Below are 25,804 nucleotides of genomic sequence, written 5' to 3'. Positions count from 1 at the left end.
TAAAAAATGTTACAAACTTTAATGTACAACCAAAAAAACCATAAACCTTATAGCAGTAACGTCTTTATGTGTTGTAATGATTTAGCAATTCTTATTCAAATGCCAGCTCTTTCCCTTTAATCCAAAGCCAAATATTTACTAATTCCACATATCTCTGTATATGTATGCATTTTAAATACATCTGCAGAGTTTGGAAACAATCTTACTAATTGAACCAATATTGTTGAATTTAACAAAAAGGCCATAAGTACATTGTTTTGATTTCTACCCTTGTTACATAGAACTATTTGAAACTATAATTTTATATTTAAATCAGATACGTCACTATATATAAAATTATAAGTCAGATTCTGAAAGACTGTTTAAGGCAAGTTCCAAAAAAACTTAACGGAGACAATCAGTAAAGATGGATTTTAAATTTCCAACTAAAATCCTAGGAACATCATTAAAATTTCACCCACGTTAGTTAAGTATCTGAACTGAATATTGAATTAGCATTATATAAAACTAGCTGCAGGCAATTGTCTCTTTGTTTGAGATTAGGACTGAGAAATAGTTAAGAAAGAATCACATGTCATTATCATTTTATTAGTTCTATTGTTAAAATTTTACCATTAAAATACCTGCAAATGTAGCTGACAGGCAGTAACTGTAGAATATTAAGAAATCTGTAAAGCTTTAACTGTTATCATATAAAATAGACTTTATTGTTCTAATCATCACATGGATACATCTAAAAGTTTATTTTTTCTGTACAATTAACTAGGTAAAGCAGTTCATTTTATAACGTGAGATTGTGCTGTTGAGCCTTTTAAACTTTGTATGTTGAGTTAATATTCGGTCATGGGAAACTATGAGTGAAAGTCATGGAGGAGGTGTAGTAATGGCTATTTAGCTAAACTTAAAAGCCAGACAATTGTAATGAGATGTGGGGAGATTGAGAAGGGGACAATTCACCTGGCAGCAATGTATGTATCTTTTGTGGCAAAGCATCCTTTGTAATCTTGGTGTTGGCCACGATTATGTAACATGTTACTTTTAATAAATGGCAAGTCTTTGACACAAAATCCAAAAATTCAACTTGGTATGTAAGTAAGGCAGTGTTACAAAAATTACATTGCCAACATCATACCTGGAGTTTGACATACTGGGTTGTCTCTTCCATCTTTTACCAGAATAAGATCCGTTAAGAAGCTCAGGCCCACCATGCACTGCAGCAGATGATTGAAGTTACTAATGCAATTACTGTGAAGATCTACAAGACTTAACTTGTGACCAATACCATGAAGGTGTAAAAAGCCTGCAACGCAAGAGGTAAGAAACAAAAAAAATTAGCATATAGAGTCATAAAAGGTTAACAGGCCATCTGGCCTATCATGTTTCTGCAAGCATTTTTTTTCCACAAGCCATTTATTAGAAGTGAGTGATAGGTTGGAATTAAACTAACTTTTAAGTCCCTCTTGTTCAAGTGGCTATCTACTTCCCCTTATCTAATTCCCCTTTAAATGCATTAATGGACACTGATTCTCCAATAACTTTTAGTAGCACCATTCCAGAAGCATTACCCTCTCAGAGTATACATTTGTTTTGCAACTATTAATTACATACCTGAATAGATTCCATTGTTCGTAAGATATCAACTAACATATTGTGACAAACATAATTCATCACAAACTGTCACTGAAATTGGTAGCCTCATGCAGAAGGTTATAAAATGGTGACAGGGAAAGCTGAAATTGCTATCTTATTATAGTGGGAGCCAGGGGGAACATACATGCTGCTGGAATTGTGGCCTGAGGCTCTTTGCTAGTGCAGACTAGAAGCAGCTTAATTCTACTCTATCTTGTTATACATGATCTAGAACAACAATACTAACAGTGAACAAAATTGTGCTATTCTCTACCACCAAGTAGTTTAATAATCATTCAAATAGAGCCCTCCACAGCCATGAAAGCAGCTAATATTGAAAATAAGTCACAGCAAATGACATTTGGATACCTTTTTGTGCACTTGATGACAGAGCAAGAAAAAATGAAGACCAGCAAAACATTATTACAAACACTTTAAAACAGGGCAAAACATGCATCTTCATGACAAAAATATTTGCATGGATCATCAATTGACATGTATTAATTAATCATTGTAATTTTTTCTTACTGGTTCCAATAAAAACCAACAGGAGTTATCTGGAATTTTAGTTAGGGTGTTTATGACCTCCTATTGCCCTGAGGCGACCTAAGGGCTGATGTCAAGAGAGAAACTAGCTGTAAACTTATCATCTTGGGACCGAAATGGCCCTTATTTTGAGGTAGCAGAATGCTTGTTGTGACCTTTGGCAGGCTGCTACCTAGGCAGCCTGGCCTTCTGTCCTTGCAAAACACAATGGTCTGTACAAAGAGAGATTCCACATGTTCCTGTCTGGGGGGACAGAAGCATTATGTCAGAGGACTCCTGCTATGATCCAGCTTCAACTAGCCAACCCAGTGGGTGGGCTAACTGAATGATTCCCACTAGATTTTGGATGCCCTAGAATTGACAGCTTGGATCCAGGCCTTCCACAAAAAAATTTCAGTCACAACAGCAGCTTGCTGCTTTCTACTTTGCAAACAACAATCTTACAATTGCTCATTACACTTGGTCCGAATAAGAACATGGCTAGCAGAGTTGTGATGACCTCAAGTTTATGGACAGTTACCTGTGGGAGGCCAGCCAGGAATGCATTGTAATAGTCAAACTGGAGGTTACAAAGGCATGAATGAGGGTCTCATGAATGAGATGAGCAGGGACAAAGTTACTGTGGTGGAAACAGGCTGTCTTAGTGGTGGAGTGGATATGTGGTTGGAAGCTCATCTCGGGGTCAAAAATGACACCAAGGTTGCCAGCAGTGAGGTTTAATTTCAAGCTGTTGCCAGGAAGAGGGATGGAGTCGGGGGTTAGGGAAAGGAGCTTGGAATGAAAACAATTGCTTCAGTCTTCCCAATATTTAATTGAAGTAAATTTCAGCACATCTAGTACTGGATGTCAAATAAGCAGTCTGATAATTTAGCAACAGTGGCAGGGTCGAGAGAAGTGATGAGGTAGAGCTGGATGAAAAATAAGACTGAACAAAGGATAGATCCCAGGGGCAATACCAAAGGTAATGATGAGGAAGCAGGAGAGAAGCCTTTGCAAGTGATTGCCTGGCTGTGATTAGATAGCAAAGAATGGAATCAGGTGAGAGCAGTCCCACCCAGCTGGATGACATTGAAGGGGTGTTAGAGGAGAATGGTGTGGTCAACCACTTTGAAATTTGCAGCCAGGTCAAAAAGGATGAGGAGGGATAGTTTACCTTTGTCACAGTGACATAGGATGTTATTTGTGGCTTTGATAAGAGTTTTGCCGGTGCTGTGACATGGGCGGAAACCTGATTGGAGGAGTTCAAACGTAGAGTTCCAGGTAAAATGAGATGGATTTGGTGTAACATGTTCAAGAATTTTGAAGAGGAAAAGGGAGTTTGGAGATGGGGATGGCAGTTTGCAAGGAAGGCGGGGTCAAGAGTTGTCTTTCTGTGGAGAGGGTGGATGATAGCAGATTTAAAGGAAAGAGGGTCAGCACTGAAGAGGGAGAGCCATTTACAATATCAACTAACATGGGGACCAGGAAGGGAAATTGGGTGGTCAGCAATTTCCTGGGAACAGGGTTGCAGGAGCAGGAAGTGAGTCTCATGGACAAGATGAGCTGGGAAAGAGCATGAGGGGAGATAGTTTGAACTAGGGCGGGGGAACTTTAGAGCAAGTTTAGTCTGGTGGGCTTGTGGAAGGTGATGAAGCGGCAGAGGCAACTGATTGGATGGTCTTGATCTCAGTGACTAAGAAATCCATGAACTTCTCGCACCAATTATTAGAGGGTGAAGGAGTCAGAGAGAAGGGTGTAAGGAGACCATTTGCAGTGCAGAAAAGAAGCTGGGGATTATCTTTCCTTCCAGGATGATTCTAGAATAGTGAGCAGTTTCATCAGGCAACTTTAACAATACATTAACTTACTTTTATGCAGCACTTTTAACAGAAAAATATCACAAGGCACTTCAGAGGATAAGAGAAGAGGTAACTAAATGCTTGGTCTATAAGGTGGGTTTTAAGGGGGGACTTTAAGGTGGTGGCAAGATTGAGGGATTTAGGAGGGAATTGCTGAGCATAAGACCTAGGTAGGTCTTGCTAGATGCACAGCCATCACAGGCAAGGGAAAGGAAGGCAGGACTTACAAGAGGTTAAAATGAGAGGAATAGAGAATTCTTGGGCTGAGGGCAGTGGGGTGCAGGAGGGGGTCCAGCAGGGCAGAGTGGGTTGCAGTGGTGGAGGATGTTACAGAAATGGAGAAATTGAAGTGCTAGGAAGATTTAAACACAAGGATAATTTTACATTTCAAACATTGGGGGGGTGCTGGGAACCAATGTTGGTCAGCAAGGCAAATGGCAACAGGTGAGCAGAACAAGGTATGGGCAGCAGAGTTCTGGATAGGATGAAGTTCACAGAGGGGGAGAAGTAAAGGCTTATAAGGGCAGTATTTGAAATAGTCAAACCTAGAGATAAATGTATGGATGAGAGTTTCAGCAGCAGATGGGCTGCAGTAGAGATGAAGGCGAAAGATGTTACAAAGTGCACATCCCTGTGATGGGCAGCAGGTGAGTGAATAGAATGGTGCAATTGCCAAAACGTCTGATTTGAATGGAGATAGAAGAAAGGGAGAGAAATAGAAACAATGCCAAAGGTGCTGAGTTTATCCAAGGAAGCAAAACTAATGGCTTCAGTCTTCCAAATGTTTAGCTGCAGAAAACTGCAGCTCATCCAAGAACGGATGCCAGACAAGTAGCCTGCCAGCACAGAATCAGTGGAGGATTCGTGCTGGGTGACATCAGTCATCTGCATACAGGTGAAAGCTAACCCCATGCACAGAATTTTCACTGACTTGGCCTGCAGGAAACAGGTGAGTCAGAAAGTTGGAGGTAGGGGAGGCAAAATCCATCATTTGGGATTCCCCCCCACAGTCTGGAGTTTTAACTCCCTGGTGTGTTACTGATGTTAGTGACCAGTTTCCCATCCAGATGCTCAACCATTCAAGGAACCCTCCTCAGGAAGGTACCTGAATAAAGGGGGTGTGGGAAGGGATTTACCGCCTGAATCTGCCAAATCCTCGCCTTGAGGCGGGAAACCTGACAGGCAGCAGTTAAATGTGAAAAGCTGCTTGAAATTGGGTTCATAGCCTCATCATCAGATTTAAAATTGAAACCCACCTTCTTTAGTTAAAGCTGAAAACAGGCAGGTTGGAAGCAGATTTGGGTCAGTAAGCAGACTTTTATGACTTTGACCATCCAGTTCTCCCTCTCCTGCAACCCAAATCCATCCATTTTTTCAGTTAAAATTCCAATCTCCCCCATCTCATTTTCTCAAGATAGTCTGAAATAAATGGGACCCTACACTTCAGAAAAGTGTAAACCAGAGATGATCTGATTGAGGCTTGCAAGATGATGAAAGGAACAGATTGTGTTTGAGTTGACAGTTTGTTCCAAGGAAATAGTTTAGGGTATAAGAGGGTCATAATTTTAAGTTGTATAAGGCTAGATCTAGCTTAAACGTCACGATGTGGTTCTTTTCACCGAAAACAGTGGACAGCTGGAGCAGGTTGGTAGCTCACACAACTCGTTGTATTCCTTCAAGTAAGGCCTGTACCTGTTTCTGACTGGTGCGGAAATCACCTCTTACAAAAGATAGCCAAGGCATACAATTACAAAGGGCAGAGTGATCTCGTGGGTTAGTTTTAATTACATGGGATGGTAGGAGGTCAGGGAGAAATTTCCGAGATTCCCCTCCCCCAAATTAGACAGGTTTTTAAATGTTTGTTTTGCCTTTCCCAAACGATCACCTAGTTTTAAGTGGGGTGGATGAGTGCATGAATGGCAATACACAAGCTATCACAATTGTGTGAGATAGGCTGGTGGCGGCAGGGGTGGAGGTCTAGGTGGATCTTTGGAAGACTCCAAACTTGACAGTACAGAGTTCAGTTCAAAAGCCATTGGCAGAGACGCTTTGGCAATGATCAGCGAGAAGAAACTAAATGAAAGTAGTCCTTCTGAACTGGACTACAGAGGAGCAGAATTGTACAAGGATCATATGACTGATTGCACAAAAGGCTGCAATGAAGCTGATGAGGGATAATGCACTGTGATTACAAATAATGTCACTTCTGACATTGTTTGGGGCAGTTTCAATGATATGATTGTGGCAAACATTTGATTGGCTTAACTTAAACAGGGACTTGAGGAAGATTTGTTCACATGATGGGAGACAATCCACAGGAATGGGACTTTGGAGCAGGGATGGTAGTTTGGAAAGACAGGGGAGTTACTGGTAGAGTTTTGGTAAAGGAGCAGATTTGAAAGAGGGATACAGTGCCTGGAGATAGGGTAGCATTTACAGTTTCAGCTGGAATGCAGGCCATTCGTGGATCTCAGTTAGATAACAGTGTAGTTTGAATAGAGTCAAGGGAGCAGAAGGTGGATCTCATGGACAAGAGAAGCTTGGAGAGAGCATGTGGGGGGTGTGGAAAGAAAGGGAAGGAAAACTTGCTTAGACTCTCCAAACCCTCCTGAAATGTCTATGCATCTTCCTCACAACTCACACTTCCACCCAGGTTTGTGTCATCAGCAAGATTGGAAATATTACATTTAATCCCCACATCCAATTCATTAATATAGATTATGAATAGCTGGAGCCCAAGCACTGATCCTTGCAGTACCCCACTAGTCACAGCCTGCCAACCTGAAAATGACCCATTTATTCTACCAAACACCAAACACATCTTCCCTTCACCCCCCCTGACGGCATTCCGTAGGGATCGTTCCCTCCGGGACACCCTGGTCCACTCCTCCATCACCCCCTACTCCTCAACCCCCACCTATGGCACCTCCCCATGCCCACGCAGAAGATGCAACACCTGCCCCTTCACTTCCTCTCTCCTCACCGTCCAAGGGCCCAAACACTCCTTTCAAGCGAAGCAGCATTTCACTTGCATTTCCCCTAACTTAGTCTACTGCATTCGTTGCTCCCAATGCGGTCTCCTCTACATTGGAGAGACCAAACGCAAACTGGGCGACCGCTTTGCAGAACACCTGCGGTCTGTCCGCAAGAAAGACCCAAACCTCCCTGTCGCTTGCTATTTTAACACTCCATCCTGTTCTCTTGCCCACATGTCTGTCCTTGGCTTGCTGCATCGTTCCAGTGAAGCCCAACGCAAACTGGAGGAACAGCACCTCATCTTCCGACTAGGCACTTTACAGCCTTCCGGGCTGAATATTGAATTCAACAACTTTAGATCTTAAACTCCCCCTCCCCCCATCCCCACCCTTTTTTTTTCAATAATTTATATAGATTCTTCTTTTCCCACCTATTTCCATTATTTTTAAATCTAAAACTAAAACTTTGTTAGTCTTTCCACCCCACCCCCACTAGAGCTGTACCTTGAGTATCCTGTCTTCCATTCTTAATTAGCACTTTTCTTAGACAATATCACCACCTTCAACACCTCTTTGATCATTTTGTCTGTGACATCTTTTGATTATCTGCTCCTATCACTGCTTGCTTATCTCCACAATCACCACACCCTCAACTTCTCTCTCCCCCCGCCCCCCCACCTTAGACCAGTTTATATTTCACCTTTCTCCTAACTATACTCAGTTATGCCGAAGGGTCATGAAGACTCGAAACGTTAACTGATTTCTTCTCCACCGATGCTGCCAGACCTGTTGAGTTTTTCCAGGTAATTCTGTTTTTGTTTTGGATTTCCAGCATCCGCAGTAGCTTTTAGCTTTTTGTTTTTATCATTTATTCTACTCTCTGTTTTCTGTCCTTTAACCAACTCTCAATCCATGCCAGTATATTCCCCTCAATCCCATGTGGTATAATTTTGTTTACTAACCCCTTGTATGGGACCTTATCAAAAGCTTTCTGAAAATCTAAATATACTCCACCCACTGGTTCCCCCTTATCAATTCTGCTAGTTACATACTCAAAAAAAACTCCAACAGGTTTGTTAAACAGGTTTGATTCCCCTTTCATAGATTCATGTTGTCTCTGCCCAGTCCTACCATCATTTTCTCAGTGTCCTGTTATCACATTCTTTATTACAGACTCTAGCATTTTCCCTACGACTAATGTTAGGCTAACAGTTAACAAAAGGCAATTAACCATATATTCCTTTGAATGTTAATCTTCTTCACAAACAATAGAATATCTCTCTTCTTATTCTATCATCTGTACTATTGTGTGTGCGTATGAATGATGGTTGCGATTTATCTAGATTTTTTTAATTCGGGAAGTAGCTTCAATAAACTTATCTTGTTCTTTGAGTTAAACTCAGAAACCCTGTCTGATTAAATCTTTATATCTGAAAACATGCATAGTGGGACTCCTGCAGTATGGGCAAAGCACATCCTTATTAAATTCACAACAAAACCCTGTTACAGCCAAGTAAATTAGAGGAGTCAATTTTTACCCCTCCTCACGTAGTCATGACATGCATTAAGGCTTCATTAAGACTTCATCCAAATCCATTGATCACTATAGATTTTTCTCCTCAGGTTGATTCACAATTCTTTTTTTTTTAAGCCTCATGCTCCTCTCCCCTTATACCTCATGAATGTGCTCACCCACTTGGTAACAGGTATTCTGACACTATTAAAAGTTCAAAATCAAATTTCCGGAAGTTAACGTACCATTCTTCTTAAAATGAATCTCCATTTAGACAACATTTCAGAGCTCGTCACAGAAAGTATACTAAGAGAAAGTGTACAGAAGAGATACACTGGGATGAAAAAAGGAAAAATAATCTTTAGCTAACAGGAGAGATCAGAGAAACCATGATTTTTTTGTTCAAGCAAAGAACAAATCATAGAAGCTTATGAGACTGATGCGGGCCACTGGCCAACTGGTTGAAAAATTCAACTCGTCTGCCTAGTTGTAGCTGGCACGACGCCCAAACAGGCACTTTGCTCCAGCTTGCTAGCTTTGGGAGGGCAGGATATTAGCTGTTTTTTATGCTGAATTGACTGGCAGGCTAGGTCTGGGAGGGGAAAACAATCCCAGGGCAGAAGCATCATATTGGCTGGCAGTGAACTGGATGTTATAGGAGGACATTCCTACGACACTTATGCCCACAATTATTTAAAATAAGTTGAGATCAGTTCTGTGGCTGGAAGGACAGGTTCGAGAGGGAAGGGTTGCGCTTGAACAGCGTTGGGACCAATATTCTGGTGAGCAAGATCACTGGAGCTGTGGAGGTGGGTTTAACCTAATCTGACATGGAGTTGGGTGCCAAGTTGTAGTACTAAAAAGAAACAAGATGCACAGAAAACTAGGAGAGATAAAATTAGAAATGAAACAGATTTAGTTGGGATCATAGAAAATACAAAGAGATCTAAATTAGGTTTTTGGTGTGTGTATGTAAATGAGCAAAGTAAGGTAATAAGGTTGGTGAACTGCAGAATATGATGCTAGAGGCAATAACTGAGGTCTGGTTTAAAAAAAAGAGGAAGATTGGTTGCTTAACATCCGAGTACAAGGTATTCAGGAAAGTTAGAGAAGGCAAAAGAAAGAGGGAGGGTAGCATGTTTGATTAAGGAACATACGACACTGCTAGAAAGAGAATGTTCTTGAGAGTCAAAGGCAGAATCTATTTGATTAGAGTTAACAAACATCAGAGGATCTTATATATCTTTTATAGGCAGCCAAACAGTGGAAAGATGATAAAGGAGCATATTTGCAAAGAAATTATTGAAAGACGCATGAACTATAGGGTAAGACAAAAAGGGACTTTAAGTACTCTGATATTGAATGGAGCAGTAATTATTTTAAGGGCAGAGAAGTGGCAGAATTTCTCAAGTGTGTTCAGGAGAATTTTTTAAATCAGCATGCTTCTTGCCCCACAAGGAAGTAAGTATTGCTGGATCTAGTCCCAGGGAATAAAATGGATTAAGTTGGGAATGTCACAATGAGAAAGCATCTTGGGAACAATTATCACAGTATCACATGGTTTAGATTAGTTATGGAAAAGGACAAGGAGCAATCTAGACTAAAACTGTTTAGCTGGAAGCTGGCGACTTTGAGTGAATTCAGGAAGGGGAATACATTTGAAAATTTGGAGTTCCAAGGCTGACAGGCAGAAATATACTTCAACAATGAGCAGCCTTTAAAGAGAAATGGCTCGGCTACACTTTAAGAGGATATGAAGACTTTGGAGAGAGTACAGAAGAGATTTACTAGAATGGTTCCAGGAATGATTAATTAGAGTTACATGGATAGAATACAGGATTTGGGTTGTTCTCCTTAGAGCAGACAAGGCTAAGAGGAGATTTGAGAGGGGTGCTCAAAATCATGAAGGATTCAAACAGAGTAAATAAAGATGACCTGTCTCCAGTGGCTGAAGGGTTGATAACCAGAGGGCTATAGGAGGGAACAGACTTAACGTGATTGTCAAAAAAAAGAGGCAACATGAGGAAAAACATACTTACACAGCATATGGCTATGAGTTGGAAAGTATTGCCTGATAGGCGGTGGTAGATAGCAGTAGCCTTCAAAAGAGCTTTGGATAAACACTTGAAAGGAAAAAAGAAATTCAGGTATATGGGGAAAGAGCAGGGAAGTGGGACTAACTGCATTATTCTTTGAAAGAAGCAGTGCAGACATGATGGCCCAAATGGCCTCCTTCTGTAATATACGATTCTATGATCCTTCACAAGTTTAGTACAAACAGGCATTAGGTAATTTGTGCTTGAATTTTGTAATTGTGTTCTACAACGGATATAGGATCCCAATTTGCATACTTAAGCAGCTTCCCGTGACTTCAGGTGGGCCGACTGCGTTCCTTTTAAATGCCTATCTTAATATTTCATTAGATGGGCTTTGAGCATTACGGTACAATCCTCCTCCCGAGTATTCAACTATGTTTCTCACGAGTAGTTGTTGGCTGTCAGTTCCTTTGCTTCCCTCATTGTCACAATGCAAACTCTGCCAGACCAATCCAAAACAAATCTCATTGCACTCCCTTCTTCTTGATGGCCCCAAATCTTTCTCTGCTTCAAAGAGTCAATGATCTCTACCTCAATCATTCCCTGTGGAGAAGCACTCCATGCTCCTATAGTCCTCTGCATCAATACATTTCTAATTCTCTGATATTAAATTGATGACCACTCATCACTGACTCTACTAGCATAGTGATTGGTCCTTCTCTCTTCATGATCAAACTTTTCAGAATATTAATATTTATTAAAACTGCTCTACTCCAATCAAAATCATCCCAGTATCTCGGGTTTCTCCTAACAGATTCCCCATCCCTGACATCAGCCCACAGTCAATTTACATTGTAGCCAATGACTTTGCTGTCCCTTCTCTGAAGGGCTACCTAAAACTTCACATTACTTCAACTGTGACCTAACCAGTGATTTGTACACATTTATCATCGCTCCGTTACTCTTGTGTTCAATTAACCATTTATGAAACCTGAAATATTGCATACATATACAAGTAAGAGGCTTAACACTCCTGAGGCCACAACTGCAAGATTGGTTTGCCCTAAGGTAGCCTAACCTCAGAAGAACCAGGCTTCCATATGACCTAACAGGTTGTTCTGAAACTGCAACGAACAAGGTAAGTTTTCAAAATACACACACCAGAATGTACAGCTGGCAGGAGCAGGAGTATACCCCCTGACCCCACAGTAAAAGAACGTGGGCCACAGGTGATTGTCACCACTCTGCTTGCCTGCCATGGCCAAAACTATATTCTGACCCTGTTGCCCCACCCCCTCCCCAACTCACCCCTTCCTGACTGAGACGCCTCCACATCCTCACTTTTTCTCCCTATATAAATGAAAACTCTAGACTTGACTATTTCAATGCTGTCCTGGCCACTCCCCCACTTTGCATCCTACATAAGCTGCAGCTCATCCAAAATACTGTTGCCCATACCCTAACTTGCACCAAGTCCTGTTCATCCATCACCACTGTGTTCACTGGCCTACAATGGCTATCTGGCAATGCCTCAATTTAAAATTCTCACCTTGCTTTCAAATCCTGCCATGGCCTCATTGCTCCCTATCTCTGTACCTCCTCCAGCCTTACAACCCTCAGAGATCTCTGCACTCCTCTTGCACATCCCTGATATTCATTGATCCACCACTGTCTTCAACAGTCTGGACCCCAATCTCCTTTAGGACTATTTTTAATATCTACCTCTTTGACCAGGTTTTTGGTCACCTACCCTAATATCTCCATTTATTTAACATAACTATTCTATTTAATAAATCTAGTTAGTGAAGGATAGTACTGGAGCCAATCTTTATTCATTGTTACATATATTTACAGAGGCCGGGATGTTCCGGCCCCGGCACAGCGGATCCCACTGTGGAAGATGGGGTGAGCCAGCCAAAAGTCCATTGGCTTCAGCCGGACTAGAAGGTCCTGCCAGTGGGTGGGGCTGGAAAATCCTGCCCAGAGCATACATTACAAGCATACACTTCCTAACTCACCACCACCACAGTTTCAATAAGTGTCCCCTAAAAGTGCTCAAGTGAATCCCCAATTGATGTCCACCACCTTCATGTGATGAAACATAATTGATATACAATCAACAATACTCACGTGAAATGCCTTGGTATGTTTTACTGCACGATATATGCAATATAAATGCATGTTGTTATTTTATATGGAAATTATAATAAACCATACATAAGTTTTAATAAATAATTTATGTTAATAGAAATCTTTATTAAAAACTGCATACCTCAGCAAATTCTTTCATTTTGCACTTCTGCATGTGTGCACATCAGGAAATTGTGTCACCTAATAATTTTCCAACCATTAATTTTAAGAAAGAGAAATGATATATTTGAATGCTTTAATGTAAAAAGGCCTGTACAAGTTAATGATAGGGAACATGGAAGAGGGACACCCAAGGACACAAAAGACAAAGAACCTGAACTTGGAGGAAATCATCAGAAATATAAATCTCTCTGTCTCTCTACGTAGCATCCTCGTTGTCGGATGGTTGCTAATCATGGCTCATGTCATGATATCAACATGCGACAAGGCGTAGAGTCAGGCCCCAAAGAACTACCTCAGTTGGTATGGGGTTTGAACCTATGCTGTTGCCTTTATTCTGCACCACACTCTAGCCATCTAGCCGACTGAACTAACTGACCCCTTCCAGGAAGTATAATACAAGAGGTAAATGTTATAATATGATGGAAATAGTGTGACAGAAAAGAAAATAAGTGTTACACGTATGGGAGGTTCACTCTACATTCATGACTTTATTAGCAATCTTTCATGATACTGCCCACAAAAAGCCAGAGGCTGTAATGGTTAATACTATGCAATATACAATATTTTATCAAGACCAATGTCTGTAACTTGTTTTCCCTGACTATAATTGTTAAGAAAACTGTGATCATGGGGCAAGGTTTTGCATCTCCTCTCCTGCTCACACTAAATAACACTCCGCTGGAAGTGTCCATGCTGATAATCTGTCCCTTGATGCAAAACTTAATACGTGTATAGGGAAAGCAACTACCACCTTTGGCCGTCTCATGAAATGTGCATGGAATAACATCAAAGTGACCTTTAGGACTAAGTTCGCGGTTTATATGGCCTGAGTTCTCAGTATCTTGCTGTATGGCTGTGAAACTTGGACGACTTACAGCTATCAAGAAAAGAAGCTCAACAATTTCCATCTTCGCCATCTGTGGTGCTTTATGGATAAAACCTGTCAGGTCAAAAATCATGAATATGGTGGTCCTCTCAAAGACAGAGCTCCTAACTTTGTTAGTACTCAAACAGAGGCGGTTTCAGCAAACTGAGTATATCCGTAGGATAGAAGATGGTCACATACTCCAGGGCTTTATCAATGAGGTAGCCGGAGCCAGATGACCAACGGCACCCAAAGCTCCACTTCAAGGACTTGAAAGTGTGACATGAAGCCCTAGACATCGATCATCACACCTAGGAGTCACTAGCTGATGAGAGAGGAAAATGGCGACACCTCCTGTGGGCTGGCGTTCACCACCATGAACAGTGGCTTAGCAACAGAAGCGAATGCCAAAAAACAATAACCTATAATGACATTTGGTAGCTTCTTATCCTCATATGCAGCACTTGTGGCAGAACCTGCCTCTCAAGGATTGTCCTCTTCAACCATCAGCAAAGGTACAACATAATGAACACACCCCATCTGAAATGGGCTTGTCTGCTGCATGTCCATCATCTTCTGTAGATGGGAGGTTGCTGGTGATGTTTCATTACTGAGTACTGCAATAATTAACATATATGTGTGGATGTTATAAATTAGTGACTTTGATTACCAATGAACATTTGAACTAATCTAACTTTTACTGAATCCCAGGATATAGCAAAAGACAGTAGGGAAGATATTCCAAGTTAGGAACCCTGACAAGGTATTGGAGGTGTTGGCAGGCTTAAAAGTGGGCAAATCTCCAGGTCTGGATCATTTGTGTCCCAGACTGCTGAGGGAGGCAAGGGAAGAGATCGCAGGGGCTCTGACCCGAATTTTTAATTCCTCTCTGGCCACAGGGGAGGTGCCAGAGGATTGGAGAACAGCTAATGTGGTTCCGCTATTTAAGAAGGGTTGTAGAGATAAGCCAGGGAACGACAGGCCAGTGAGTCTCACGTCAGTGGTAGGGAAACTATAGTGGTAGGGAAAGTTCTGAAGGAGAGTATCTATCTCCACTTGGAGAGGCAAGGTTTGATCAGGGATAGTCAGCATGGCTTTGTCAGAGGGAGGTCATGCCTAACAAATTTGATTGAATTTTTTGAGGTGACCAGGTGTGTAGATGAGGGTAGTGCAGTTGATGTAGTTTATATGGATTTCAGCAAAGCCTTTGACAAGGTCCCACATGGGAGACTTATAAAGAAGGCAAATGCACATAGGGTACAGGGTATTTTGATAAGGTGGATTCAAAATTGACTTAGTTGTAGGAGGCAGAGGGTGATGACAGAAGGATGCTTTAGTGACTAGAAGCCAGTCTCCAGTGGTGTACCACAGGGATCTGTGCTCGGTCCCTATTATTTCATTTATATAAATGACATAGATGACTATGTGGGGGTAGGATTAGTAAGTTTGTAGATGACACAAAGATTGATGGGGTGGTTAACAGTGAGGTTGAGTGTCTTCAGCTAGAGGAAGATATAGACGGGATGGTCAATTGGGCAGATAAGTGGCAGATGGAATTTAACCCTGAAAAGTGTGATGTGATATACTTTGAAAAGAGTAATTTGACAAGGAAGTATTCAATGAACGGCATGACACTAGGAAGTTCTGAGGAACAAAGGGACCATGGCGTGTGTGTCCATAGATCTCTGCAGGCGGAGGGGCACGTTAGTGGGGTGGTGAAAAAGGCATATGGGACACTTGCCTTTATCAATCGAGGCATAGTTTACAAAAGTAGGGGGGTCATGTTAGAGTTGTATAAAACCTTAGTGAGGCCACAGCTGGAGTACTGTGTGCAGTTCTGGTTGCCACATTATAGGAAGGATGTGATTGCACTGGAGGGGGTGCAGAGGAGATTCACCAGGATGTTGCCTGGGGTGAAACATTTAAGTTACAAAGAGAGGTTAGATAGACTTGGGTTGTTTTCGTTGGAGCAGAAAAGACTGAGGGGCGACCTAATCGAGGTGTACAAGATTATGAGGGGCATGGACAGGGTGGATAGGGAGCAGCTGTTCCCCTTAGTTGAAGGGTCAGTCACAAGGGGGCATAAGTTCAAGGTGAGGGGCAGGAGGTTTAGGGGGGATGTGAGGGGAAAACTTTTTTACCCAGAGAGTGGTGACGGTCTGAAATGCACTGCCTAGGAGGGTGGTGGAGGCAGGTTGCCTCACATCCTTGAAAAAGTAACTGGATGAGCACTTGGCACGTCATAACATTCAAGGCTATGGGCCAAGTGCTGGTAAATGGGATTAGGTAGGTAGGTAGGTCAGGTGTTTCTCACGTGTCGGTGCCAACTCGAAGGGTCGAAGGGCCTCTTCTGCACTGTGATTCTGAGAGGAACTCAGGAAAATTATAATTACCAGCTAAGTGGTATCAAGCGAATTGGACAAATCCCCAGATCCTGATGGACTTCATCCCAGGGTCTTAAAAGAATTGGCTAGTGAGATAGTTGATGTATTGGTTTTAATTTTTCAAAATTCCCTGAAAACAGGGAAGGTGCCAATAGATGGGGTGGGAGCCACCTATAGGCCCCCGAAGAGTTGCCTCACTGTAGGACAAAGTATAAATTGGGAAATAATGGAGGAGCGTAAGAAAGGCGCTACAATTGTCATGGGTGATTTTAATCTGCATATTGACTGGACAAATCAGATCGGCAGGGGTAACATGGAAGATGATTTTGCAGCGTGCATCAGTGATTGTTCCTTAGAGCAATACATTGCAGAATGGGAACAAGCTATTTTAGATCTAGTAATGTGTAATGAGATGGGGTTAATGAGATATATCGTGTTTAAGGATCCTCTAGGGGGTAGCGATCACAGCATGGTAGAATTTCAAATTCAGTTTGAGGGTGAGCAACATTGGTCTCAAACCAGTGTCCTCAACTTAAATATGGGCAATTATAAAGGTATGAAGAAAGAGTTGTCTAAAGCGGGCTGGGATAATAGACTTAAGAGGAAGAACAGTGGATGAGCAGTGGCAGGCATTTAAGCAGATATTTCATAATGCTCAGCAAAAATGTATCCTGGTCAAAAAGGACTCGAAGAGAAGGATGAACCACCCGTGGTTAACAAAGGTGGTCAAGGGGAGTATTCAATCAAAAACTACGGCATACAAAGCGGCGAAAACTAGTGGTAGGCCAGAAGATTGGGAATCTTTTTTTTTAAGGAACGTGTGGCGGATGACTAAAAAGCTAATAAAGAGGGAGAAAATTGATTATGAAAGTAAATTGGCAAGAAATATAAAAACAAACAGCAAGAGCTTCTATGGGTATATAAAAAGGAGAGTAGCTAAAGTGAGCGTAAGACCCTTGGAGGATGCAACTGAAGAATTGATAACGAGGAACAGGGAAATGGCAGATAATTTCAACCAATATTTTGCATCTGTCTTCATGGTGGAGGACACTATAAACATTCCAAAGATATTAGATAAGCAAGGAGCTAATGGGAGGAAAGGTCTTTTAACAGTGTCTATCACGAGGGACAAAGTATTTGACAAACTAATGGGACTAAAGGCAGACAAATCATCTGGACCTGATGGCTTACATACAAGGGTTTTAAAGGAAGTGGCTGCAGAGATAGTGGTGGCATTGGCTGAAATATTACAGAACTCACTGGATTCTAGGACGGTAGTGGATGGGTCGCTCATTTAAGAAAGAGATGAGAATTTTTTTCTCTCAGAGGGTCACAAGTCTTTGGGACTCTCTTCCTCAAAAGGTGGTGGAAGCAGAGTCTTCTGAATATCTTGTGAATAGGCAGAGGTAGATAGGTTCTTAATAACCAAGGGGGCGAAAAGTAATCAGGGATAGGCAGGATTTGAGATTACAATCAGATCAGTCATGATCTTATTGAATGGCTAGGCAAGCTCGAGGTGCCAAGTGGCCTACTCCTGCTCCTAATTTGTATGTTGTGAGACATATATTATAAGAACATATATAGCAATAGTAGGGAGTGAGGCAGGTTGGGGAGGGGAAGGGTGGGAGAGTGCCTTATGGGTCACTAGTGTTGAGGTGGGGGTGGATTTGAGAATAATAGATAGATGGCTCAGGGAAGCAAAATTAAGATAAAAGTTTCCAGGAGAATTGGGACGGAGAGATTCAGAGTGTGGTTGACAAAGTGTGGTAATAGGTGTCTTGTTAGTCATAAATGGCAAAATGTAAAAAGTTCTGAAATGCCTTTAGTAACTTTTAAAATGATTTGCTTCACTTAAAAAGACTTTAAAAGGCAGAGCAGTTTCAGAGGCAGGTATGCAATAGCACCACCCACCTTAAAGAACTAAGTTCATGGCCCTGAATTTCCGAGGAGTGGCAATGATTGTCGGATTGCCACTATGCTCCTTTTTACTCATCTTAGTCGGAAGCTGCACATTTCTCGCCTGATCTTCCGACCTGGGCCTGGTGGGAAACTTGCAACATAGCAGCTCTGGGCTCCTTCCAGTCCACGACATGTGAAAGGTGAAGCCATATCTCCTTTTTACAGCACTAGCTGCCATAAAGTGGTGAGTTCAGGCTTGTCCAACTTATCACGTTGGCAGGGGCCACATTTCAAAATTTTTCTCACTTAAGGGGCTGATGAGCAAATTTCAGAAAGATAAAGTTCGGCACAACGTTCCACATGAATTTCAAAAAAACTGAGACGTAAAATGAAACAAACTTGATAAGCAAAAATATGAGTAATAAATAAAGATGAGCATTAGAATGCAATAGGGTGAGTGTGTATGTATCCGGCTCACTCCCAGCCTCAGGGTGCTCACTCACCCTCACCCACTGCGAGTGCGGATGAGAGTGCATGATGGTGTGTGTGGGTGAGAGTGAATGAGAATCCTGATCTGGGAGTGAGACAGACTTATGCACACACTCTCTCTCTCTTCCCCTCGCTTTTGTGACGAGAAAAAACTTTTTCACACAATGTGTGGTTCAGGTCTGGAATGCACTGCCTGGAAGTATGGTAGAGGCAGGTTCAATCAAGGCATTCAAGAGGGCATTAGACGATTATTTGAATAGAAGCAATGTGCAAGGGTACAGGGAAAAGGCAGGGCAACGGCACTAGGTCACAATGCTCATTTGGAGAGCCAGTGCAGACACGATGGGCCAAATTCTGTACCATTAAAATTATGTGATTCTGTGATCCCCCTCCACCTCGCATGCACACTCTCCCCTCACACTCACTTGCTCTACCCACACTCATGCACCTTCTCTCACCCCTCAGTCTCCAGTCACTCACCTACTCAGATGCCAGTGGGCCCCGCTCCCTTGTGCTGCACTCTGGCTTGCCTGGGCCCTGCTCCAGTTCCCACACCCCATTCTGGCCCACCTGGGTCCCACTCTGGACCCTGGGGCCTGGCCCCCCTGCTCCTCACCTCCGTGGCCCTGGGATTCCTGCTCCTCGCCTTCTTGGCCCTTGAGCTCCCTGTTCCTCAGGGCCCCTGCTCCTCGCCCGAGGCTTCCCTGCCAGTCTGGTGCACGTGCCCCCTCCCCCCAACCAGTAAATTAAAATGGAGGCTGCCTTCACAACCCCCAACTGGTGAGCCTATCAGCAGCCAATGCATGCAGAAACTAGCCTGTCACTAGATGAGCACGCTCGCATAATTTTTCAAAATCCTGTCCAGATTGTCTTCAACGGTTGAGTCCAAAGACATGGCAGGCCAGATCAAAATGCCTCGTGGGCCAGAGGTTGGACAAGCCTGGTTTAAAAGTTCCACCCACTTTGACTGGAGAGAAGGTAAGGGTGTCAGATAAATGGGTGAGGGGTTAAGGTGTTCAGGGGGTTGATGGTCAGGGAGTGGGATGGGGGAACTAGTCAGGAGGTTGGTCAGATAGTCAGGGCTCAGGGGTTGGGCGGGCGTGGGGGGCGGGGTGGGTGCGGTGCAGTGAGGTCCAGTACCATAGTTACCCAGGAGTTCGAAGTGGTTTTAACTCTTCTTTCCTGGGTAACTATTCTGTTAAGAGAGTCAGAACCATCCAAAGTCTCTGATTTAAATCGGAGTATTGTATGGTTCCAGGTGCCGGTAATTGCCCATTAGAAGCGTCAATTTCCCAGGCAATTCCCATGCAGTCCTTGCATGGGGACTTCCGGGGGCTCCCCCAGCGCAACTTTTGCGGTACCGCCAAGGTATGACCACCCAGGGAGTAGAAGATTTGGGCCAATGGCATGTTAAATGAAATGGTTACATTTAATAGTGACAGATTATAATAACTAAAAATAGTCACAGATAATGGTGAAGGAAATAGAATAGAAAAAGCTTGGTAAGTGTTACTCTCATATGCATTGACCAGCTGCGATCTTTTATGTTACAGATATACATTACAAGATAGTTACAGACCAGGAAAGCCATTGCCCTATCTTAATTTATTCTATTGGAAAGATCCTGAAGTCCTTCCCCACAATTATAGCATTCAATTATTTCTTAATGAGATTTCAGAGTTTCCCTTCCATTCATTTTCGCAGAAGATATTCCATATGTTGATCACTCTTTAGGGGCCTTTCACCTTTAGGGATTGTGTAAAACAGACATAATTGGCTCAGCCATGTCTCTGAATTTCCCATTCCACTGTCTTCAATTACAACTTCATCAGTCACATGTACTGATTTTTTTTTAAACTATGCTTATCAAACAGAATGAAGTTTTAACTCAATGAATTATTTTTGCCTGGCTTCTGGATTACTTGTCCATAACACGAGGCAGAATTCTACTGGTCCCCAGGTGGTGGGAATGGGGGCAGAGGGTGCAGTAAAATCATAGGGAGACATGGCGGACTGGCTCCCCCACCGTCGAAGAATTTCACCGACAGCGGGACCAGAATTAGGCAGGCTGCCCACCACAATTTAAATATCTAAAGGCCCTATTAAACATTTCCACCTGACATTGGACCATCCACCCAGCTGGTAAAATTCAGCCCAGAACCACTACACTACTGGATGTACCCCTTTCAAAATATGAAATAGCACAATAAATTAGGTCAGTTAAATCTTACTTTATCTGCAAGTTGGGCCAAGTCTTACAGAATTTAGTGGTAGCAAATATACTCCATGATCTTATTTGGCAAGCCTGAGAGGAGTTTTATTTAATTCATTTACTGCATGAAATTTGAATTAATTGGAAATATGTTAATTTATGTAAATACAAAATCCCAATGAACAGCCAGTTTATAACATTCATATTCATTAAATGCACAAAGCACCGAGTGGCTAAATTACCACCAAGTATATTCAAAGAGTATATCCAAAAAGCTATCCAAAAAGAGTTCCATGTTCCGTCCCAGAGTTTGCTCATCTCAGTCAGGGTGCCTGTAGGATCACTACACTTGGTCTAAAATCCTGACTTAGTGAGGGAAGTATTAGCCAGGGTTCCCACTTCTGATCATCTCATTATCTACCTGCTCAAGTTGGAAATACAAGGAAGAACATAATTAGGCTCTGCTTTGATAACTGTAATGTCAGCAGGCTATTGTAACTTAATAGCTTGCTGACAATCATTATCAAGACACACAGGTCTATATGGAGAATGCCTGATAGCTGCAAAACAGTACACCAGCAAGGATTCAATCCCTTCAGGAGGGGAATGGGAAATTGAATTCAAAAACACATATTAAGTCCACTTGACCGCAAATGAAAGTTGTCAGTAGCAGGTTTTTTTTTTAAAAAACTCGACACAAGTATGCATTTTAAAAGTGCTGATTCACTGTACTGATTCACTCCTGGTGAGCACATATCCAAATCAAAAAAGACAACACAAATCCAAGAGTAAAAACAGAAAATGCTGGAAATGTGCAGCAGGTGTGGCAGCATCTGTGAGAAGAAAAACATAGCTAATATTCAGGTTGATAACCTTCAGAGTTGGAAAAAGTTAGAGATGTAACAGGTTTTAAACAAGTGCAGATGCAGGGAAAGGCGAGAAGGGAAGGAAGAACTATTGTCTGTGACAGGGTGAAGGGAAGCACAGATTAAGTGACAAAAGGGATGGTATTGGGTCAAGTCCTGCTCTCCATGTAGTGTCTTGATTTGTCCAAGAGTTGCCAATCATGACTTATACCATGATATCATTGTGGGGGATGGTGAGGAGGCAGACTTCAATAACTACCTCAGCCAGTACAGGAAATGAATCTGTGCTGTTAGCATTTTTCTGCACTGCAGTCTCGCCATCCAATAAACTGAGCTAACCGAACCCTGTGGGACAAGTAAAGAAACAAAAGATGTGTCTAGGGGAGGTGTAAATATGAAAAACAGAATATCGCTAACAGTTGTCATCCAAAACAAAAAATATGACAAAAAGAAAAAGGGGTCAGAAGCTATGATCTGAAATTGTTGAACTCACTCAAGGCTGGAAGCTTGTAAAGTGTCTAATAGAAAGATGAGGTGCCATTCCTTGAGCTTATGTTGTGCTTCATTGGAACAGTGCAGTAGGCCGAGGAAGGAGAGCTCAGAGAGGGAGTTGAGGAGAGAACTAAAGTTCTAAACTAAACTAAAGTGGAAGCCCGGAGTCATGCTTGCTGGCTGAACGGAGACACTCCACAAAGTGGTCAACCAATTTGCTTTTGGTCTCACCTCTGTAAATAAGACCACATCGTCAGCAGCAAATAAAGTATACAGGATTGAAAGAAGTGGAAGTAATTGCTGTTTCACCTCAAAAGAATATTTGGGGCCTTGGATGATGAGAAAGGAAGGGGTAAAAAGGCAAGTGTTGCATCGCTTGCACTTTTGTGGGAATGGTGCCATGGGAAGGAGAGGGTGAGTTGCAGAGATTGAGGAATGAACCAGGGTGTTGCAGATGGAATGGTCCTTCTGGAATATTGAAAAGGAAGGAGATGATATGTTTAGCAGCAGCATCACATTGGAGGTGGTGGAAATCTGTTGGAGGTGAAGTTTGGTGGGATGGAAGGTGCGGGCAAGAGGAACCATATTGTGGTGGTGAGGTTGAGGAGCCTGGATGGTCAGGCAGGGCAAGGAGACGAGATTAGAAGTGCAAGATATGGAACGGATACAGTTGAGGGTGCTGTCAACTAGGTGGGGAGGGTGAGGTGGATCCTCGGTTAAAGAGAAAAGGCATATCAGAAGCACAAGTATGGAAGGTTGTATCGCCAGAACAGATTCTACAGAGATAGTGAAACTGGAGAATGGAATGGAGCTGTTACAGGAAGTGATATGTGAGGAAGTAAAGGTAGCAGTATGAGTCAGTGAACCGATGGTGAATATCGGTCCATAGCCTATCCCAGAAATGGAGGCAGTGAAATTGAGGAAGGGGAGGGAAGAGTTGGAGGTAGACCAATGGACCATGCAAAGTTATGGGAAGAGTAGAAACCGAAAACAAAGCTGATGAAGCTTTCAAGCTCAGGGCAAGAGCAGAAAATGGCACATATATGTCACAAATGTGCCAGAAAAAGAGGTTAGGGAGGGTACCAGAGTAGCACCAGACCAAAGGGTGTTCCATTTGTCCCATAGAAAGGCAGGCATAGCTAGGGTCCATGTGTGCTCCCATAGGAGCAGAATTTATTTGGAGAAAGTGAGTGGAGCCAAAGGAGAAGTTGTTCAATGTGAGAACGAGTTTAACCAAGTGGAAGATAGCGGATGAAGACTGCTGGACCTCCCTTCAATGAAGAAGGAGTACTCTCAGACTGTCCTGGTGGGGGATGGAGGTATAGAAAGATTGGTCATCCTTGGTGAAAAGGAGATGGTTGGATCCCAGAAACTGGCAGAGGGCATTGGAAGAGTCTGCAACATAGGTGGGAAGATCCTGGGCCAGGCAAACAAAAAAAGGGTTGATATAGGAAGAAATCAGCTCTGTGGGGCCTGGCATGAACAGACTGAAGAGGGGTCTGTGGCTCTTAGGAAAGAGGTAGAAGCAGCCTGTTTGGAGTTGAGAGACTGAGGTGGAAGGCTGTGAAGAGAAGATCTCCATTCAGCATTGGCATTCAGCCACTGCTAGGCAAACTAGCAGTTTTAGTTGGTTCACCAAACTAAAACAGCACCACCCTTTTAAGTTTGATGGCAATGAAGTATTTGCCCTGAGAGAAAAGAATGCTCCACATTCAGAGGGAGATAGGTTACACTGAGGAGAGCTGAGAAATTGAGACAGCCAATGTCATGCTGTCAATTTTTAATAAAAAGACCTAGAGAGGGGCAAGAGGCCTGAATAAAGATGAGAATTTAAGAAGAAGAAAGTGCCCACTGCAGGGAGAAAAGACTCAGTATCAAAGCAACAGACGCAAAGGTGAAGGTAGCAGAAGAACCCAGTATCATGCTGAGCTTGAAATTAGTCAAGTTGTGGGCATGAGTGGGTGTAGCTGAGGCCCTTGCTCAGGACTGATCATTCAAGGTCAAAGGAAATACTGAAAAAACAATAAGATTAAGGGATGGGGTCAGAAAAAAATGAAGGGGGAGGAGCAAGAGCAGGGTTGGTATCCTGAGTTGAAGTTTCTGGCCCGAAAGGGAAAAAAAGATTTTTGTTGAAGTGTCCGATAAGGTGAAGGATAAAATGGAACTGAGGACCAAGATATCTCTGAGAAAGCATGAGACTATGCTTTGGTAGAGGACTATCAGAAATACACATGTTGTGGCGCATTCTGATGAACATGGATCTCAGGATGAGGCAAGAGCAATAGTTTGAGGAAGGCTAATATCTTAAAGATATCGGCAATTGTGGGTGGATCTGAAACATGAAGGATTTTTCAGTTGGAATCTATGTGGAATAAATTTGAACTGGAGATAATTGCTGAGCAGAGAGATATGGCTTTTACCTTATCTTTCTATAAGGCACTTTACAGACTCAACATAGAGTTCAACAATTACAGATCATAACCTTTGCCCACATTTCTTTTTCCTGAATATTTCCAGAATTTTGTTTTTATTTCAGATTTTTGGCATCTGCAGTATTTTGCTTTTGTGCATGTCCAAGAAATAGCCCTGCAGGAATGGATAGATATGAAATCAGACACTTACAGTGAGTATATAAGAGGAACTACTCAGGATAATACATCAGTGTACCACATTCCTGAAACGCTATGAAATTTATCACTGTGAGCTGGAAGATGATGCACTGGCCCTGATTTTACTGTTGGTGATTAAGCAAGAGTGCTCACCACTGGCCTTGAAGAAAGTTGCCCACAAAGATCTAGCAAGCTCTGAGACCTGGTTTCCCCTTTTACAATGGTGGCTTAAATCTGGTGACACATCATCAAGATGATGTCTTGATGTGTAGTTGCAGTGATGTCAGGACCCAGGCAACCACGTTGAAGTAAGCACACACAGTAATCCAGAAAGTTAAAAGCATTTCATCACCTTCACTTTTAATTTATATTTTAAGAAAACAAAATAAATGACTATTATTGGATTAGGATACAGCTACAATAAAGAAAAACACTTTTAAAAATGAAAGAAGTTTTACGTTTTAAAAACTATAACATTTATTATGCTAAAATGTGACTTAACAAATATAAAATTAGCTTTTTAAGGTGACAGAGCATTTAGCAGTAATTATGGGGCTGAATTTTCCCTTTGGCGCACGTGGACAGGCCCTGCACATCCGTGCGTAAAATGATGCATGGTGAAGTCGGGCAAGTGTCCCATCGCTATATTTCACTGGGCGGGTGCGTGATGATGCCCAACGCACGCCCGCCATTAATTAATGGGCCAGTTAAGGCCTTTGAGGTGCCAATCAATGCCGATTTTTCGGTGGCTCGGCACAACAGGTAGGAAGGACACATTTGTATTAACCTCATCCACGGGTGGGATAAGAGGGCTCACAGGGGTTGAGTGTGCACAGTCAAGCATTTATTTCTGAAATTTTTTGAAACTTGCCTGTGTGATCTGCAATACTCCAAAACGCATACCAGCTGCCTTTTCTGGACTCAACCTTCAGGTCAGCACTCTGCAGTGAGTAATCTTTTCTGGGCCCTCAAATTTCAGGAAGCCTTTCCTTAGCCTGGGAATGGGAGCTGAACTGTCCACTGGAGGCAGCTCCTCTGAGGAGGAAGGGAGGGCCAGAAGGGGGAGGAGGCCAGGAGTCCACATTCAGCCTCCAGGGGGGCCACTTTTGCGATGACAGGTGTAGGCACAAGGGGTGCA

The 25,804-nt window shown here is 42.6% G+C and overlaps 1 protein-coding gene across 7 annotated transcripts in view; it reads right to left on the bottom strand.

Moving 5' to 3' along the window:
- The window catches only part of lrrcc1 (leucine rich repeat and coiled-coil centrosomal protein 1), a 226,077-nt gene that overhangs the window by 157,790 nt on the left and 42,483 nt on the right, over positions 1-25,804 (bottom strand). For 5 of the 7 annotated variants that reach the window (XM_078540669.1, XM_078540675.1, XM_078540673.1 and 2 more), the window contains one exon: positions 1,133-1,300. In XM_078540669.1, the coding sequence (XP_078396795.1) occupies positions 1,133-1,300 (168 nt within the window). Of the gene's footprint in view, positions 1-1,132; positions 1,301-25,804 lie in introns of those variants that run through there. The other 2 variants (XM_078540672.1, XM_078540676.1) reach the window with 2 other exon arrangements.

Source organism: Cetorhinus maximus, chromosome 4 (assembly GCF_964194155.1).
Source record: "Cetorhinus maximus chromosome 4, sCetMax3.hap1.1, whole genome shotgun sequence".
NCBI lineage: Eukaryota > Metazoa > Chordata > Chondrichthyes > Lamniformes > Cetorhinidae > Cetorhinus > Cetorhinus maximus.
The sequence above is the reverse complement of the archived record's forward strand: the minus strand, read 5'-3'. Positions and strand labels throughout refer to the sequence as shown.